The sequence below is a fragment of the Schistocerca nitens genome, chromosome 2, assembly GCF_023898315.1.
Source record: "Schistocerca nitens isolate TAMUIC-IGC-003100 chromosome 2, iqSchNite1.1, whole genome shotgun sequence".
Taxonomy (NCBI): domain Eukaryota; kingdom Metazoa; phylum Arthropoda; class Insecta; order Orthoptera; family Acrididae; genus Schistocerca; species Schistocerca nitens.
The window spans coordinates 907,775,293-907,792,420 of NC_064615.1; the positions used below are offsets into that span (position 1 = coordinate 907,775,293).

Sequence of the window (17,128 nt, forward strand, 5' to 3'; positions counted from 1 at the left end):
GCGTTCTCCGTGCTGTGCTTGGTCTAAGAGTTTCTGTCTGTTGTACGGTACCTGATTAAGGATTATTTTCTTATTTCTGGTTATAAAAGTTAAGCGGATGTCTGTCACGGCGCCTTATGAGAGCAGCACAAGACTGCAATGCTGTATTAAAAGACGCCCACATAACCAGAATACTTCCTTCCTTCCTTCACGAAAGGTATGAATTATACAAACTGTCTTGTGGTTCGTTTCTGCAGATGGTAACAGAATATTTAATGCTCCATGACATTTCGTGTGCATTATATATTGTTAGCTGAATGTAAAGAAGCGATCATAACAGCAGTCCATAAAGAGGGAGATTAACAAGAATGCAAAAATTATAGAGGCATCTCACTAGTTAGCACGGCCAACAAAGTGTTCTGCAAGATTTTCCAGGCAATATTTGAATCATATTAAAGAGGTAATAGATAACAAACAAGCAGGATTTCTGAAGAATCGTTCAAACTCTGGGCAGGTATTTGCCCTGAAAGAAACCATATCAGAATACTGGGAGTGGAACGAAACAGCGGTAGTCCTGTTTGTTGATTTCAGCCGACGATAACACAAACAGAGAAAAGTCATCGGAAAAATGCGGAAGTTCCTAGCATCAAAGAAGACTAAAAATCTTGTAAAAGCTACACTCGAAGGCAAAATGAAACTGATGGAGAACGTTCCACAGATTTTAACATAAAAGCAGACGCCGGTCAAGGAGATGAAATATCACGACGCTAGTTCAATATAATAATACAGAAAGCACTGGAATCTTTAGGCGATGCAAAAGAGGGAATTAGCATTGGAATAAAAATGAATGTAGATACTGGCCTTTGCAGATGACGTAGCATTAATCGCTGAAAATATAGATCTGAAAATACTGGCAAGAATGCTACTTAGAAAAGCAAACAAAGTTGCATTAGAGGCAAAAGACGAGACAGCAAAATTCATAAAGACAGAAGGAAATCACAAGACTACAAGACAAGAAGGTGGGAAACCTTATAGACCGATATCCACATTTTTGGAGTAGCACTTGTGTTTAAATATCTGTTGGCAGTAAAAAGCAGAAATTATGAGAAAAGGAAACAGAAGCAAGGATCAAAGCGGCATCCAGAGTGTAATATACACTCAACAAAGTATTTTTATCCAAATTTTTTTCAGGAGGAACCAAAATAAGGATATATACACTGAAGCGCCAAAGAAACTGGCATAGGCATGCGTTTTCAAATACAGAGATATGTAAACAGGCACAATAACACAGTGCGGTCGGCAACGTCTACATAAGACAACAAGTGTCTGGCACACAGGATGTCCGACGTAGCGATGAAGTGGGGATTTTCCCGTATGACCATTTCACGAGTGTACCGTGAGTGTCAGGAATCCCGCAAAACATCAAATCTCCGACATCACTGTGATCCCGCAAGAACGGGACCAACGACAAATTAAGAGAATCGTTCAACGTGACAGAAGTGCAACCCTTTCGCAAATTGCTGCAGATTTCAATGCTGGGCCACCAACAAATGTCAGCGTGTGAATCATTCAATGAAACATCATCGATATGGGCTTTCGAAGCAGAAGGCCCACTGGCGTACCCTCGATGACTGCATGACACAAAGCTTTACGCCTCGCCTGGGCCCATCAACAGCGACGTTGGACTCTTGATGACGGGAAACATGTTGCCTGGTTGGACAAGTCTCGTATCAAATTGTATCGAGCAGATGGACGTGTACGGGTATGGAGACAACCCCATGAATTCATGGACCCTGCTTGCCAGTAGGAACTGTTCAAGCTGGTGGAGGCTCTGTAATGGTGTGGAGCGTGTGCAGTTGGAGTGGTATGGGACCCCTGATATGTCTAGATACGACTCTGACAGGTGACACGTGCGTAAGCATTCTGTCTGATCACCTGCATCTGTTCATGACAATTGTGCATTCCGACGGACTTGGGCAATTCCAGCAGGACAGCGCGACAACCCACACGTCCAACTTGCTACAAGTGGTTCCACAAACACTCTTCTGAGTTTCAACACTTCTGCTGCCCACCAAACTCCCCAGACATGAACATTACTAAGCATATCTGAGATGTCTAGCTACGTGCTGTTCAGAAAAGATCTCCACCTCTCGGTCTCCTACGGATTTGTGGACAGCCCTGTAAGATTCATGGTGTCAATTCCTTCCAGCACTACTTCAGACATTATTTTAGTCTATGCCACGTCGTGTTGCGGCACTTCCGCCCTTCTCGCTGGGTTCCTGCATAGTATTAGGCAGGTGTACCAGTTTGTTTGTCTCTTCAGCGCATAAAATTATAATCAGACCGCTGTTACTATATGGGGCAAAAATATGAAGAACAGATAAGCCTACGAAGAGAAAGATGTGGACTGTTGGAAATAAAACGCTGCGGAAGTTATTTGTACCAGGTTTTGTAAAGAAGGAGAATGGCGGAGGAGGAAGAACAGAGAGCTCATAGATGTATATATTAGGTCAGATATTACGGAAGCCAATATAAAGGGACTCTGATGAGCCGGCCAAGTCTATAGAAAAAAGGAGGGATCAAGACTGAGAGAAATGTCAAGTCATTACGCCATTACGTGCTCGGTCACAATGCGGCCGATCTTATCGCCCGAACATAAAGACTTCGGACGAGATTCGGTGAAATTCAAATCAGTTTGCTTTCTTCGGTTGAATCGGTCGATGTTTATATAAGCGAAATATGGACTGTAAGTAACTGATAATTTTAGTCCAAGGAAGGTGTTCGTGGTATCCTGAGGATGAAAAATATCATAATAAGGAAATTTCCAGTAATCTCTGGACTGAAACAGCAGCTTAATTGGAAACTACAAGTAGACAAACTTTTAATCCCAAATTTTAGGCGTAATTTATAACCTCAAAAATAATTTGTGCAAGTCAGAGGGGTAGCATATCTTGTCCTTAAAGTTACTGTAGTGGATCTTTTTGGATTTTTGGGTTGTTGTAAGTGGACATTAGCTGTATGCAAAGTGTTACTACTGCTTACCGGTATCTTTGTGCCAGTAGGTTGTTGATTCTGTAATATCAGGTGGTTTGCAAATGTGGTGCATGTTTTTCCACTTTTCATCTATTTGGGAGCCCGGAGTATCTTGTTCTAAAATATATATTTGTCTTTCACATGTATACTGAATGACACTCCTGAAGGTCAGTTGACATATGTCTGTTATGCTGAATTTATTTGAATTTGTGCAGAGTATTTGCAATATTAAAATACGTTAATATTCCTGATATACACCAATAATTTTTCCAGTAGTGTTAGTCATTGGGAAAAAATTCTCTTTGCTGGTTACAGTAATACTACATTCACTGAGAAAATCGGAGGACTACTACCTGAGAAAGTAAATGAAGCCTTCAAGATGAATTTCAGACCGAAGAGGGAAAATGACGCTGTTACATGGAATGTAGAGGGCACAGCTATAGGCTGTGTAACAAATGCAAAATTTCTAGGAATGAATAATGATTTTCAGTTGAAGTGGTTTGAACACCCAAAGATGTTTGCAAACAGAATGTCATCACCATATTATGCCCTTAGATCCCTGTCATCAATGAGTAACAGATAATGTCTTTTAGTCACATATTGTACTTATGAACACTCAGTCCTTAGATATGGCATTATTTTCTCGGGAATAACGCACAAAATGAGAACACAATTTTCAAACTTCAGAAAATAGCCGTAAGAATAATAACCAAAAACAGTAGTCGAGCTCATTCTAAGAGTCTGTACGAACACTGGCTGTTTTGATTGCACCATGCGAATACACGTCAGAAATAACATCGATAATTACTGCACAATCAACTCTCCATGACAATGGAACAAGATCTAGACTCAACTTACCAGTTACAATTATCAAGAAAGACTAAACATAGGGCTCCAAACAGTACTTTCTACCAAGGAATAAAACTGTGCAATAAATTACCAAAGGAGATTACAGAAATGGCTGAAACAAACTTATTTAAAAAGGTGCCTGTTAACTGGCTGAAGCAAACTTATTTAAAAAGACAGCTAAAAAGTACCTGTTAACTGAAACATTCTATACACTGAAAGATTACTTAGGTACCAGAAAGTGAGGGTTTGGCAAAAGAATATAACACAAGTAATAAAAAAGATAATAAAACATTTGTCATTACACATAACACTTTCACAGTATATTTTTTCTTTCCTTTTTTGGAAAAACTTAAACCCAAAGCTATGCAATGTGTAAGTCCAGTAACTTATCCTCTTTCTGAGTTCAACATGTTACTTCTTATAGAGGGATGCTGACTCAATTTTTCAAGCTGGAATATGGGAAGTTGTGGTGCACAAAATGGTCCTGACATTAGTTGATAGTATGTGTAGTGTGTTTAGTGTTATAAAACAACGTGTGTAGTGTTTGCAGTGACTCGGAGTGAGGAATGAATGAACAGTTCCGCTTTTGACTTTTTCACTGCTAAATAATTAACATGTAAAAGGTATTGAACACTAGTGTTAAGTCAAATGAGGTATCACTGTTTTAAATAGGCCCCTGTCTTCATACATGCATTCTGATTTAGGTTTTCCGTGCTTTCCCTAAATCATTTCAGGTAAATGCCGGGATGATTCGTACTATAAGGCCACGGCCGACTGCATGTTCCATCCTTCTCATACTAGACCTGTAAGTTTGTAAACGCCTGTATATGTGAATTCCTTTATTTTTGTTGTTCTTAAATTGTAATACATAACATGTTCAACACCCTTGTAAAAGAGCTCTACAGATGAATAACACTACCACTACTACAACTACCACTACTAATCTTGCTTATCAATGTCACTGAGAATCATTTCGAGTACGTAACATTAAAGTTTCTCTCTTCATTCACGTGTCCGTAAAACGTGTCTGGTTAATACAGTAACTGTCGAAAGAGGGCACAGTACTAGCCGGGTTCTTTCTGAGACAGATGCCGCTCATTCACATGTATTCGGTGCTTTTTAAACAGCCTCCAAGCGCAGAGGCATCCGTCCTTCCACGGAGGTTAATATCTAGCCTCCTTGACAGAACAGATCTAGCCTAACACAACCCAGTCTTTTTAATCTCGACAGAAAGTGACGAAGGAGTTCGGACGCACTGTGACCAACCTTTCGACCGATTTACCTGGCGACCTGAGTTGACGGCGTCTGGTAACTGTTGGTCCCACTGCGAACGAAGCCTGAGAGAGTACGAGAACTGTATCTTTACTGTATAAACCTTGCAGGAAATTGACGAGTATTGCAAGCTATTCCCGAGATACTGTACATTATCTGTCACCTTGTACGTGCTCCTTTTTTTTGTCAAAACAGACGACACGTTGTACCTCGAGGTACACGTAATCTTCCAGAAAACTCGATTGTTGGCGTTCTATTTAGAGAAATCCATTGTATTTTTGCAGTAAGTATCTCTACGACACTGAGTAGCAATATAAATTATTGTAGGTAATACGTCCCTTCACACGCCAAGTATGTAAAAATGTATTTCAGTTTATATTGGGAAGTAGAATTTGTTTACTTCATTCGCAGCAGCATCTGTGAACAGACGACGTAAACTTTGCTCACGAGGAGTCTGCATTGGTTACCACACGTGATTTTAGGAATTACACGTAGTTCAAGAGTTGGCTAATATGCTAACACATTTAACTATTTCTGCTGCATATTTTGGCGCGACAAAAGAGTGTATGAGGAGAGCTTGGGTGAATTAAAGCGGGACAATTGTCTGATCAGTCTTTCAGTGTCTGTGTCACACAAGAGTTTTTAAATTATAGAGCATAAATCTCCCCGTTTTTTTCTCCGGGTATTGAAAAAGTACCCTCACTCTCCTAGTGCTGCATCTAAAAAAGGCTGTACTCTGTCTGCAGCCAGGCCAATACCCTGGACAAAGACTAGCGTCACAGACTTTATCTGAAAAAGTTCATTTTGATATTATGGAGAAGTCAGGAGCTTCAGACGTAATGGTCTCATGGGACACAGAATCAGAAAGTATTTTCTTTCGCGTTTTAGTACGAATTCGTGTGTGCCATGTTGTAACCATATTCCAAGTAAGGATCGTGAGAATAAGACGCAGTGGTCAGTTAGTGCACCAAAATATGAAAGCAGCCATTTTTCCTTCATACAGTACGCCAAGACTTAAAGAAGAATATAATAATTCCAATCCCAAAGAAAGCAGGTGTTGAAAGATGTCAAAATTACCGAACTCTCAGTTTAATAAGCCACGGCTCCAAAATACTAACACGAATTCTTCACAGACGAATGGAAAAACTGGTAGAAGACGACCTCGGGGAGGATCAGTTTGGATTCCGTAGAACTATTGGGACACCTGAGACAACACTGCCCCTACGACTTATCTTAGAAGAAAGATTAAGGAAAGGCAAACCTACGTTTCTAGCATTTGTAGACTTAGAGAAAGCTATTGACAATGATGACTGGAATACTCTCTTTCAAATTCTGAAGGTGGCAGGTGTAAAATACAGGGAGCGAAAGGCTATTTACAATTTGTACAGAAACCAGATGGCAGTTATAAGAATCGAGGGGCATGACAGGGAAGCAGTGGTTGGGAAGGGAGTGAGACAGGATTGTACCCTATCCCCGATGTTATTCAGTCCGTATATTGAGCAAGCAGTAAAGGAAAGAAAAGAAAAATTTGGAGTAGGCATTAAAATCCATGGAGAAGAAATAAAAACTTTGAGATTTGCTGATGACATTGTAATTCTGTGAAGGACAGCAAAGGACTTGCTTGGAAGAGCAGTTGAACGGAATGGACAGGGTCTTGAAAGGAGGATAGAAGACGAACATCAACAAAAGCAAAACGAGGATGATGGAATGTAGTTGAATTAAGTCGGGAATTAGATTAGGAAATGGGACACTTAAAGTAGTAGATCCGTTTTGCTATTTGGGGAGCAAAATAATTGATAATGATCGAAGAAGAGCGGATATAAAATGTAGACTGGCAATGGCAAGGAAAGCGTTTCTGAAGAAGAGAAATTTGTTAACATCGAGTGTAAATTTAAGTGTCAGGAAGCCTTTTCTGAAAGTATTTGTATGCAGTGTAGCCATGTATGGAAGTGAAATACGGACAATAACTAGTTTGGACAAGGAGAGAATAGAAGCTTTCGAAATGTGGTGCTACAGAAGAATGCTGAAGATCAGATGGGTAGATCACATAAGTAATGAGGAGGTATTGAACAGAATTGGGGAGAAGAGAAACTTGTGGCACAACTTGACTAGAAGAAGGGATGGGTTGGTAGGACGTGTTCTGAGGCATCAAGGGATCACCAATTGAGTATTGGAGGGCATCGTGGAGGGCAAAAATCATCGAATGAGACCAAGAGATGAATACACTACGCAGATTCAGCAGGACGTAGGTTGCAGTAGGTACTTGGAGATGAAGAAGCTTGCACAGGATAGAGTAGCATGGAGAGCTGCATCAAACCAGTCTCTGGTCTGAAGACCACAACAACAGCAACAGTACGCCAACGGAATAGTACTGATAACTGATGCAAAGTACCCTCCTACGCTCACCATACACTAGACTGTGGAGTATATACACGGTCACGTTAATGTGACCACCGCTTATGCACGAAGTCATGTACGAAGTCAACATCCAATAACCACGCACATATGGCAGGTTAGTGGAGGATATATAAAATGTGTCGGGGGACGCGGAAAACAGTGCAGTCGTTGTCGTAATGCCGAAACGGAACTGTTTATCTGACTTGCAGAAGGACATGATCATTGGCTTTCGAGCCAAGAATGGAAGCTTTTCCGAAACGTCGAAGTTCGTAAGCTGCTCGCTTGCTGCCGTGGTTAAAGTAAACTGTGCACAGCAACTGCGGTGCACCACTGGCCATAGATGACAGGTGTGAACGACGGTTACGGAGATGTGTATGGGAAAATAGACCTGCAACTCTTGAGCAGCTGAACCAAAGGGCTACCAACAGTGTCTCCTCTACGACCGCCTTGTTCATGCACCAATGGTAACTGCAGTTTATTGGCGACGAAGGCTGAATTTACACACCATTATCTCAACTATACGTCCATTGAGTGGTGACAATGGCCGTTTCAGATAAATAAAGCTTTATGCTCCCTCGGACAGGTGGCTATGGCGTGAAACTGAAAGCAAACACCCTGCAACAGTAGAACAGTAATGGGCTGGGGAATGTTTCCGTGACATTCCCCGGGGTGATCTAGTTATCGTGGAAGGCACTGTGGATCAATAAAAATATGCATCTATCCTTGGGAACCATATCCAACCATACATGCAGTTTGTTTTGCCTCGGCACGGTGGCACCTACCAGCAGGACAATGCAACGTGTCACACGGCTTGCAGTGTACGTGCGTGGGTCGAAGAGCGCCAGAGTTTACCGTACTCCCCTGGCCACAAAAATCCCCAGATTTACACGCAATCGAGAATCTCTGGGCCACCTAGAATGGGCTGTTCGTGTCGTGGATCCTCAACCGAAAAACATAGCGCAACTGGCCACGGCAGTGACAGTCGGCGTGACTCCATATTCCAGTCGGTACCTTCCAGAACCTCACTGACTGTACATCTCACGCTGAAAAATGTGTCTATCAGGCTTTTGACAGGTGGTCAGATTAATGTGTCTGGACAGTGTACGTAGCAGGTAGGACAGCCAAGGACTGCGTAACATAGAGCAAAAGGATTCTTCAAGTTACTTAACACAAGTGAAACAAGAAGACAGGAAGATTAAACTGATGTTAGCGAAAGAAGATCGGCTCGGCGTTAGGAACAACTCAGACAACTTGCTACAAGGATATGATAATAATATTTCTGACATTGCTGGTTTGGTCTCAGATGGAAGTGAAACGCGGGAACAGAACCTTCAGGCATTTGAAATGATACAGAAGTATCTTTAAAAATTTAATGTGTCATACATTTGGAGAACAAAGTGAAGAAATGTTATACAGAGTAAGAGACACAAGAAGTTACCGGAAAGAGAAACAGGTTTGATGAGAAATACGCTGAGGTCGTTCTCTGAAAACGGGTGGTTTTAAATAGCAGAAGACGATATCGCTTGGGAGTCGTCTTTCGTAAGGATTTTTTACGACATTTTTTACGTAATGAGACACAATCAAAATGTCGTAGGATACAAAGAAATGGCGCACACGTCGAACTGATAACTGAATTATAGACGAGAAAACTACTGCTTTGTAAACTTCATTGTGAGAAGTGCGAGGATGTGCTGAAAACTAATACCTCCGAAATTTTTCTTGTGAAATGTCTTGAAAGTTACTGAATAAAACAAATGTTGTTAACATTCTCCATCTTTGTTCGTCGTGTCTACATATTTACAGCCCCCTGCTGCTAGAGGGCTCCGAAATGTAGCGTGTAAGATGCCGATGTATAACTTATCTACACTGAAGCGCCGAAGAAACTGGTATAAGCATGCCTATTCAAATACAGAGATATGTAAACAGGTATAATACGGCGTTGCGGTCAGCAATGACTATGTAAGACAATAAGTATCTGGTACAGTTGTTAGATCGCTTACTGGTGCTTCAATGGCAGTTTATCAGGATTTAAGCGAGTTTTGAACGTGGTATTAATAGCCGGCGCACGAGCGATGGGAAACAGCATCTGCGAGGTAGCGATGAAGTGGGGATTTTTCCGTACGACCATTTTGCAAGTGTACTGTGAATATCAGGAATCCGGTAAAAAATCAAATCTCCGACATCGCCACGGCCTGAAAAAGATCCTGCAAGAACGGGACCAGCGACGACTGAAGAGAATCGTCCAACGTGAGAGAAGTGCAAAGCTTTCGCAAATTGCTGCAGATTTCAATGCTCGGCCATCAACAAGTACCAGCGTGCGAACCATTCGACGAAACATCATCGATACTGGCTTCCGGAGCTGAAGGCTCACTCGTGTAGCCTTGATGACTGCACGACACAAAGCTTTACGACTCGCCTGGGCCCGCCAACACCGACGTTCCACTGTTGATGACTATAACATGTTGCCTGGTCGGACGAGTCTCGTTTCAAATTGTATCGAGCGGATGGACGTGTATGGGTATGGAGACAACCTCATAAATCCATGGACCCTGCATGTCAGCAGGGAACTGTTCAAGCTGGTGGAGGCTCTGTAATGGTGTGGAGCGTGTGCATTTGGAGTGATACGGGACCCCTGATACGTCTAGATACGACTCTGACAGGTGACACGTATTTAAGTGTCCTGTCTGATCACCTGCATCAATTCACATCCATTGTGCATTCCAGCGGACTTGGGCAATTCCAGCTGGACAATGCGACAGCTCACACGTCCAGAATTGCTACAGAGAGGCTACAGGAACACTCTTCTAAGTTTAAACACTTCCGATGGCCATCAGACTCCCCAGAAATGAACATTATTGAGCATATCTGGGGTGCCTTGCAACGTACTGTTCAAAAGAGATCTCCACCCTCTCGTACTCTTGCGGATTTATGGACAGCCCTGCAGGATTCATGGTGTCAGTTCCCTCCTGCGCTACTTCAGACATTAGTCGAGTCCATGCCACGTCGTGTTGCGACACTTCTACGTGTTCGCAGGCGCCCTACACGATATTAGGCAGGTGTACCAGTTTTTTTGGCTCTTCAGTGTATATTGATGCGTGAGAAACAGCGTTCTGTAATAGAGTTTCGAACCTGAGGAATTCATCCACACATAGAGCACCCTCTCCTTCAGCATGGCGATGCCAGACTCCACACGAGCGCTGCGTAACCTGCAATAGTCCGACGTCTTGAGATTACTGTCATCGATCATCCTTGAGACGGATCCGACATGGTGCCATCCGATTTCCGTCTGTTTCCGACACCTGAAGAACACTTTCGAGGAGTTTACTCTGACAGTGGTGAAGCAGTGTAATAAGAGGTGAGGTTGTGCATCCGTCAACAACATGAAACATTGTACAGTGACGGTATCAACAAACTGGTCTCTCGTTGGGAGAAAGGTGTTCTTCTCCAGGGCGACTATGTTGAGAAATAAATATGTAGATATGAAGACATGTTAATAACTATGTTTTATTTAGAAACTCAAAGAGTTTTCACAAAAAAAAATTCGGAGATATTACTTTTCAGCACGTCCTCGCACAGTAGCCGTCAAAAGTACGGTACATTGTAGTTGCGATGTTACGTTGTCAGTATGCCTACTATTTGCATGCAGCCACAACAGTACGGCACATAACTGTGTCACTCCATCAGGAGTGGTTATATATCTAGTACACAAGCAAGGTCATACAGTAACAATGTAAATATATATTCCTTTAGCTCAAAAGTACTTTTTTATTTACTTTGGTGGTACGGTGTTAGTGCTGGCGTAGCTACAAGCGCCGTCACGAAGATGAAGAACCCAAGAGCAGACAAGGCTGTGAGACGACTTCAGCCAATAGTTCTCTGACTAGGACCGCGTGAAGACAGGAGCGGCCTCCAGCCGAAGAGTATACAGGGTAGTCCACTGATCGTGACCGGGTCAAATATCTCACGAAATAAGCGACAAACTAAAAAGCTACAAAGAACTAAGCTCGTCTAGCACGAAGGGGGAAACTAGATGGAGCTATGGTGGGCCCGCTAGATGGCGATGCTATAGGTCAAACGGATATCAACTGGGTTTTTTATGAATAGGAACCCCCATTTTTTGTTACATATTCGTGTAGTACGTAAAGAAATATGAATGTTTTAGTTATACCACTTTTTTTGCTTTGTGCTGTAATAGTCACAAACATATGGCTCACTATTTTAGACGAACTGTTGGTAACAGGTAGGTTTTTTAAATTAAATTAAATTAAATTAAAATACAGAACGTAGGTACGTTTGAGCATTTTATTTCGGTTGTTCCAATGTGAACTCATCATTTCTGAGAACGCATGCTGTTACAGCGTGATTACCTGTAAATACCACATTAATGTAATAAATGCTCAAAATGATGTCCGTCAACCTCGATGCATTTGGCAATACGTGTGACGACATTCCTCTCAACAGCGAGTAGTTCGCCTACCGTAATGTTGGCACATGTATAAGCGCCTCTCCTGGTAGCCTCGGCCGGACAGTAGAAGACCGACACTAGTAGACCCACACTAGAAGAGAGTATCAGAAGAACTGTTACTTGTGATCCATATCTATTACTTGCATGGACATTGTATATAGTGAAGGGCACTGACTGTTTGCTTGTAGCCAATCGCTTGCGACACGTTCTTGTAAACGAAAGTTACGTACTGTCAATCTACTTCATTGTAATAAAAACCACTAATGTGATTTGCTTGAATTGTTGTTTAGCTATCCGAGAGAGCAGCATGCTTTAGATACCCTATAAGACACGAGTGGGCAGGACCATACAGTATAAATTAACTGTTGTTACTTTGGCATTCAGAACGTGTTTGTTTATTTCTAGAGACAACTAGAAGCTTGCCGGTACACAAAGAACGCGTTATTGGTGTGAGACAAGCTGCTTTGCGCGCTTTGAAGAAGGGAAATTCGCAGTCTAGCGTTGCTAGAGACTATTGCAGAGTCGTCGGCAAAAACAGGAAGGACTAGTGGCCAATAAAAAAAGGTCAGAGCGTACGTAAAAAACAACAGGGAGAAAGGATAGAATGATTTGTAAGCAGTCGGCTGCCGATCCAAGAAAATGAGCTCGACAAATTAGGGATGATCTGGAGCAGTGTCATCGACTGAACCCGCATGTCTCCAATGTAAAACATCGCCTACTAGTTGCTGGTTGAACTGCTAGACTACAATCACGTAAACCACTCATAAATTTGAAAAAAACGAGAAGGCCGGGATAGAGTTTTCAAACAAACAACAAACTTGGAATGCTACAGATTGGTCCAAGGTTTTATGGAGTGTTGAAGATAAATTTAATGAGTTTTCTTCTGACGGTGTGGAGTTTATACGTCGACAAAAGGACAACAAATAGTGTCAGGTACCGTCCTTGAAGCACGGTTATGGCTGCGTCATGATGTGAGAACGTTTTTCTCGACGTGAGCTGAGTTCTCTAGCCCAAACAAAAGGCACAACGGATCGTTTCCTGTGCAATGATATTTTAGAAAAGAATATGGTTCTACATAGGAGAAAGAATATGCCGCGTAATTCGATATTGCAGCATTATAGTGACTCAGAACACACCTCCGGTCATTCTTTTCCAGACAACAAAACCAAACTTTTGGATTGATCAAGCCAGAGCCCGGATTTAAACCCACTCGAACATCTCTGGGATGCATTAGACCGACGTGTTCATGGTAGAAACTACTCAGACAAGGACGAATTTGCTGAAGCACTTTTGGATGATTAGTCACAACTCCTACTTGACATATTACAAAAGTCTGTGTATTCAATGCCAAATAGATGTGCAGCTGTGATCAAAGCTAATGAGTTTGTAACGAATTACTGGTTTGTTCTTCAGATTCCAGAATAGTTCTGTTTTAATCTTACATACTTATCCTTAAATTAGTTTTGAGCCCGAGGAACTGTTATTCTTGTTTGAATGTAACATATATTTGTTTAAAATAGATGTAATTATATACTAAATGGAGTATAATTACATACTTTTCAACTGTCCGTTGGCAGTTTCTTCTATTACACACATCTTTATGTAGCTAATGCTTTCAACAAAATGCTTTTGAAGGCCACTGTATATCCAGAAATCGTAAAAGGCATAGCACTGTCGAGATATATGGATGATGCAAAGGCGTGGAGCGGAGGGTGTGATACAGTTCTATTAAACTCTCTGCTCTTTGCACAAATAAAAGATTGGTTGCGACCACTCTGTCGATTCCAGATCGATTGCTTGTAACCTAAAATTCTACACAATAAACGTTCGTCCTGATGTGATATGACGGACGCTTTCGGCCACTACGTAAAACTGCTTGAAATTATCCGTCCCTTTCCTTATCGATCCCTTTACTTTATCGGCTGTCTTCGTCTGGTTCAAGTTTTCGTATTTGGTTTCTCAATTAGAGCTTTACTAACATGTATTGGAAGTCAGAACGGTTTCTTCTTCACAGCGACGAGATAGGAATTGCGGGGAATAGCTTCCACAAACTGATCCTGCAAAGCCTGATCTTTATTGTCACACTTGATTAGAAGAGCCTTTTTGCAATCAAGATATTTCGGCCGAAGCGACAGATCAAAGTATCTCGATTCTGGTTACTCGTTTTGCTGAAAAGAAGTTTTAATTACTTAAAAAATACTTACTATTGCTTAAAATAAGTTTTAATGACTATTAATGCACTGAAACATCGATAAAGCTGCATCGATAACTCTTGTAATAAAATATTAATGGCTGAGATCGCGTTCAGTACTGGTTATTACTGACGGCCGCTTTCAGCAGTTGAGATTGTCATTTCCTGATCTTCAAACAAATCTGTTGTTATATGTCCTGTTCCATTATGACTGTATGACACCTGTCGTGTCCACATTATAGTGGGTAGTATGTAGCACAATCCACAGAGGTTTGCTGAAAATAAAAACACGTTTGTCACAAATAAAAGCAATACAGTTAAAAAGCACACTGTGTAACTAGGGATGGTCACACACATAACATTCCATTTACGCTTGCTAGACGTTAAATTACATAACAGTGTACATTTACGCACATATTTTATTTACATTTATATGCCGAGTTTGAAATACATCATGGATCTACATTCTTTGAAGTATACAGTTCCGCTCAATACAGTTCAGTTCAATAGCTGAACTATGTACTTCTAAGAGTGTGCATCCGTGACGTGTTTAACTCGTTATGTAAATTTAAAGATGTACGAATGTGCACTGTCACGTAATTAAACATCTAACAAGCATCAGTGGAATGTTGTGTGTGTGGACATACGTAGTTAGACGATGTGCTCTTTAATTTTATTGTTTTTGTTTCTGACAAACCTGTTTCTATTTCTGACAAACCTGTGTGGAATGTGCTACATACTATCCACTATAATGTCGACATGGTAGGTGTGATACAGTCATGATGGAACAGAACGTAAACAACAACAAAATTTTTGAAGATCAGAAATAGGTCATCACACATAAATAGTATTTAATGCTGTCTTGGCCATTAAAAGTTACTTCACAGCAAATACAGATCGCTGCTTTCCATCTCTAATTGTGAGGAATTACACCCTTGTAATACTTTCCCCTAGACATAATCCAATTACAGTTTCGTAATTCTTTCAGTATACATCACAATAATATTCTTTGATATGATATTGCAGCGCTGGTGTTGTACAGAACTTCTATTGTTCTTCGGACAAGCACTGTGGGAACTACAGCTGCAATGAAGTACATGAAATGTATTCGCATTTGCGAATAAGGACGATCATGAGCCGTGTAATGGAATGACGACACTGAAAGTTTTGTGCCGCACCGGGACGTTCAATTAAAATGTCTCCCCTGTACGAGAATACACATTATGAATGTACGAGTGCAGGTTGGCGACGTGTGGAAGTTTGAGTCTAGCCGTAAAGCGTGCACGGATGTCCTAATGGGAGCCGGCATGGTAGCTCAGCGTGTTCGGTCAGAGGGTTAGCTGTCCTCTGTAATAAAAGATCCGAGTGAATGGATCAATAATGAACTTCAACGGGCGTCAGGGGACGTCCGCCACGAACAATTTCAACGAACTATAACGAACAAAATAGGATAAATAAAAAAATTGTAAGGTGATCACTGGCGACAAGCGGGAAATCCGGGTTCGAGTCCCGGTCCGGCACAAATTTTTGTTCCGTCATTCCATTGCACAACTGATGTTCGTCCACATTAGCAACTGCAAATATATTTCATAAACGTTCTGCTGGACTTTTATTTTTGAATTTTTCTGGTGATTTTTGTGTGTATGTTGTTTTAGCCTTACCATTCCACCCTTGATTCAGTCAGTTTATTATAAACGCGGTTTGCACGCGAACGAAACAGGAAATTTGTGAAGGACTCTAATGACATTTGAATGCTTTGAGTTGTCGGTATAACTGTCCGTCAGCATAGCTTAAAATTACGTGAAACTTGATTCGAATCGTAAGACTCCTCCTAATTGTGACGTAGGATTTGTTTGACACCATTACAATGACGTCACAAGCCACTAGTATAGAAGAAGCGGCCTCAGCTGAAGGTGGTTGTGGTAACAGTCTTGGCACGCTACCGACGGCTGTTACAAGCAGACGTTTTGGGAATCTACATTACTAGGAGGAACTCGCATTAATACGTTTTAAAAAAAACTACGGGTACAGTAGCTCTCACGAGCCAGCAACTGACCTCCGGAGGCAGCTGCAGTGAGCAGCGCGAGGAGCAGCAGCAGCAGCGTCGGCGCCAACATTGATGCGTGTGGAATCTCTCTGCTCGGCGGACCGCGCTGCACTGACCGCGACCGGCCACGGCCGCGCAGCTGCCAACCTGTTGCGTGGGACGGGGAGCCAGAACAGGTTCCGCTCTCTCGGACCCCGCCGCCTGCACATTGGGCGAGGTTGCAGCTCCTGGAAGTAAGCGAGTGCCAACCTGCAGACAAGTGCGGAGGTCGTCGGCGGTACCCATCGCTGTTCTCCTGTGGCTGTAGCTGTCTTTGAACAGGGCGCGTAACAAATCGACGGCGACAAGTTTCGAGGGTTTGTAGAGGACGTCTTGAGGAACAAACTGCGACAGGGAAGCCATGTTCGGAAAAGTCATCCAATGGCGCTACATGGTGTGGGTTACATGGACCAATGGGTACCATCAGGCCTACCCTAATACATCTACACTGATCAGTCACCTTAATGCGACCACTCGTCAAAAGCCTGAATAATCAGGACACAGGACTAGAGTCAACGAGGTTCTGGAAGGTCCCAATGGGGATGTCGAGCCATGTCGACTTACTGTGACCAGTTGTGCAGGGTTCCTCGGTTTGAGGATCGGTGGAGCAAACAGCCCGACCGAGGTGGTCTCACAGATTCTCGATTGGGTTTAAATCCTGAGAGTTTGACAGCCAGGTGAATACGATAAACTCACCCTGGTGCTCTCCAAACCACGCACGTACACTGCGAGCTGTGTGACCTTTGCATTGTCTTGGTGATAGATGCCATCGTGCTGAGGAGAAATAAACTACATGCATATGATCCCGAGGCATCTGCCTTCCAGAATGATGAGATGACACAGTGAATGCCACGAA

The 17,128-nt window shown here is 42.2% G+C and overlaps 1 protein-coding gene across 1 annotated transcript in view; it reads right to left on the reverse strand.

Annotated features, from left to right (window-relative positions):
* The window catches only part of LOC126237220 (uncharacterized), a 547,235-nt gene extending 530,856 nt beyond the window's left edge, over positions 1-16,379 (reverse strand). The window contains exon 1 of the mRNA XM_049947107.1: positions 16,243-16,379. Within this exon, the coding sequence (XP_049803064.1) occupies positions 16,243-16,303 (61 nt within the window). The 5' untranslated portion in view covers positions 16,304-16,379. The remainder of the gene's footprint in view (positions 1-16,242) is intronic.
* Positions 16,380-17,128: the final 749 nt, after the last annotated feature.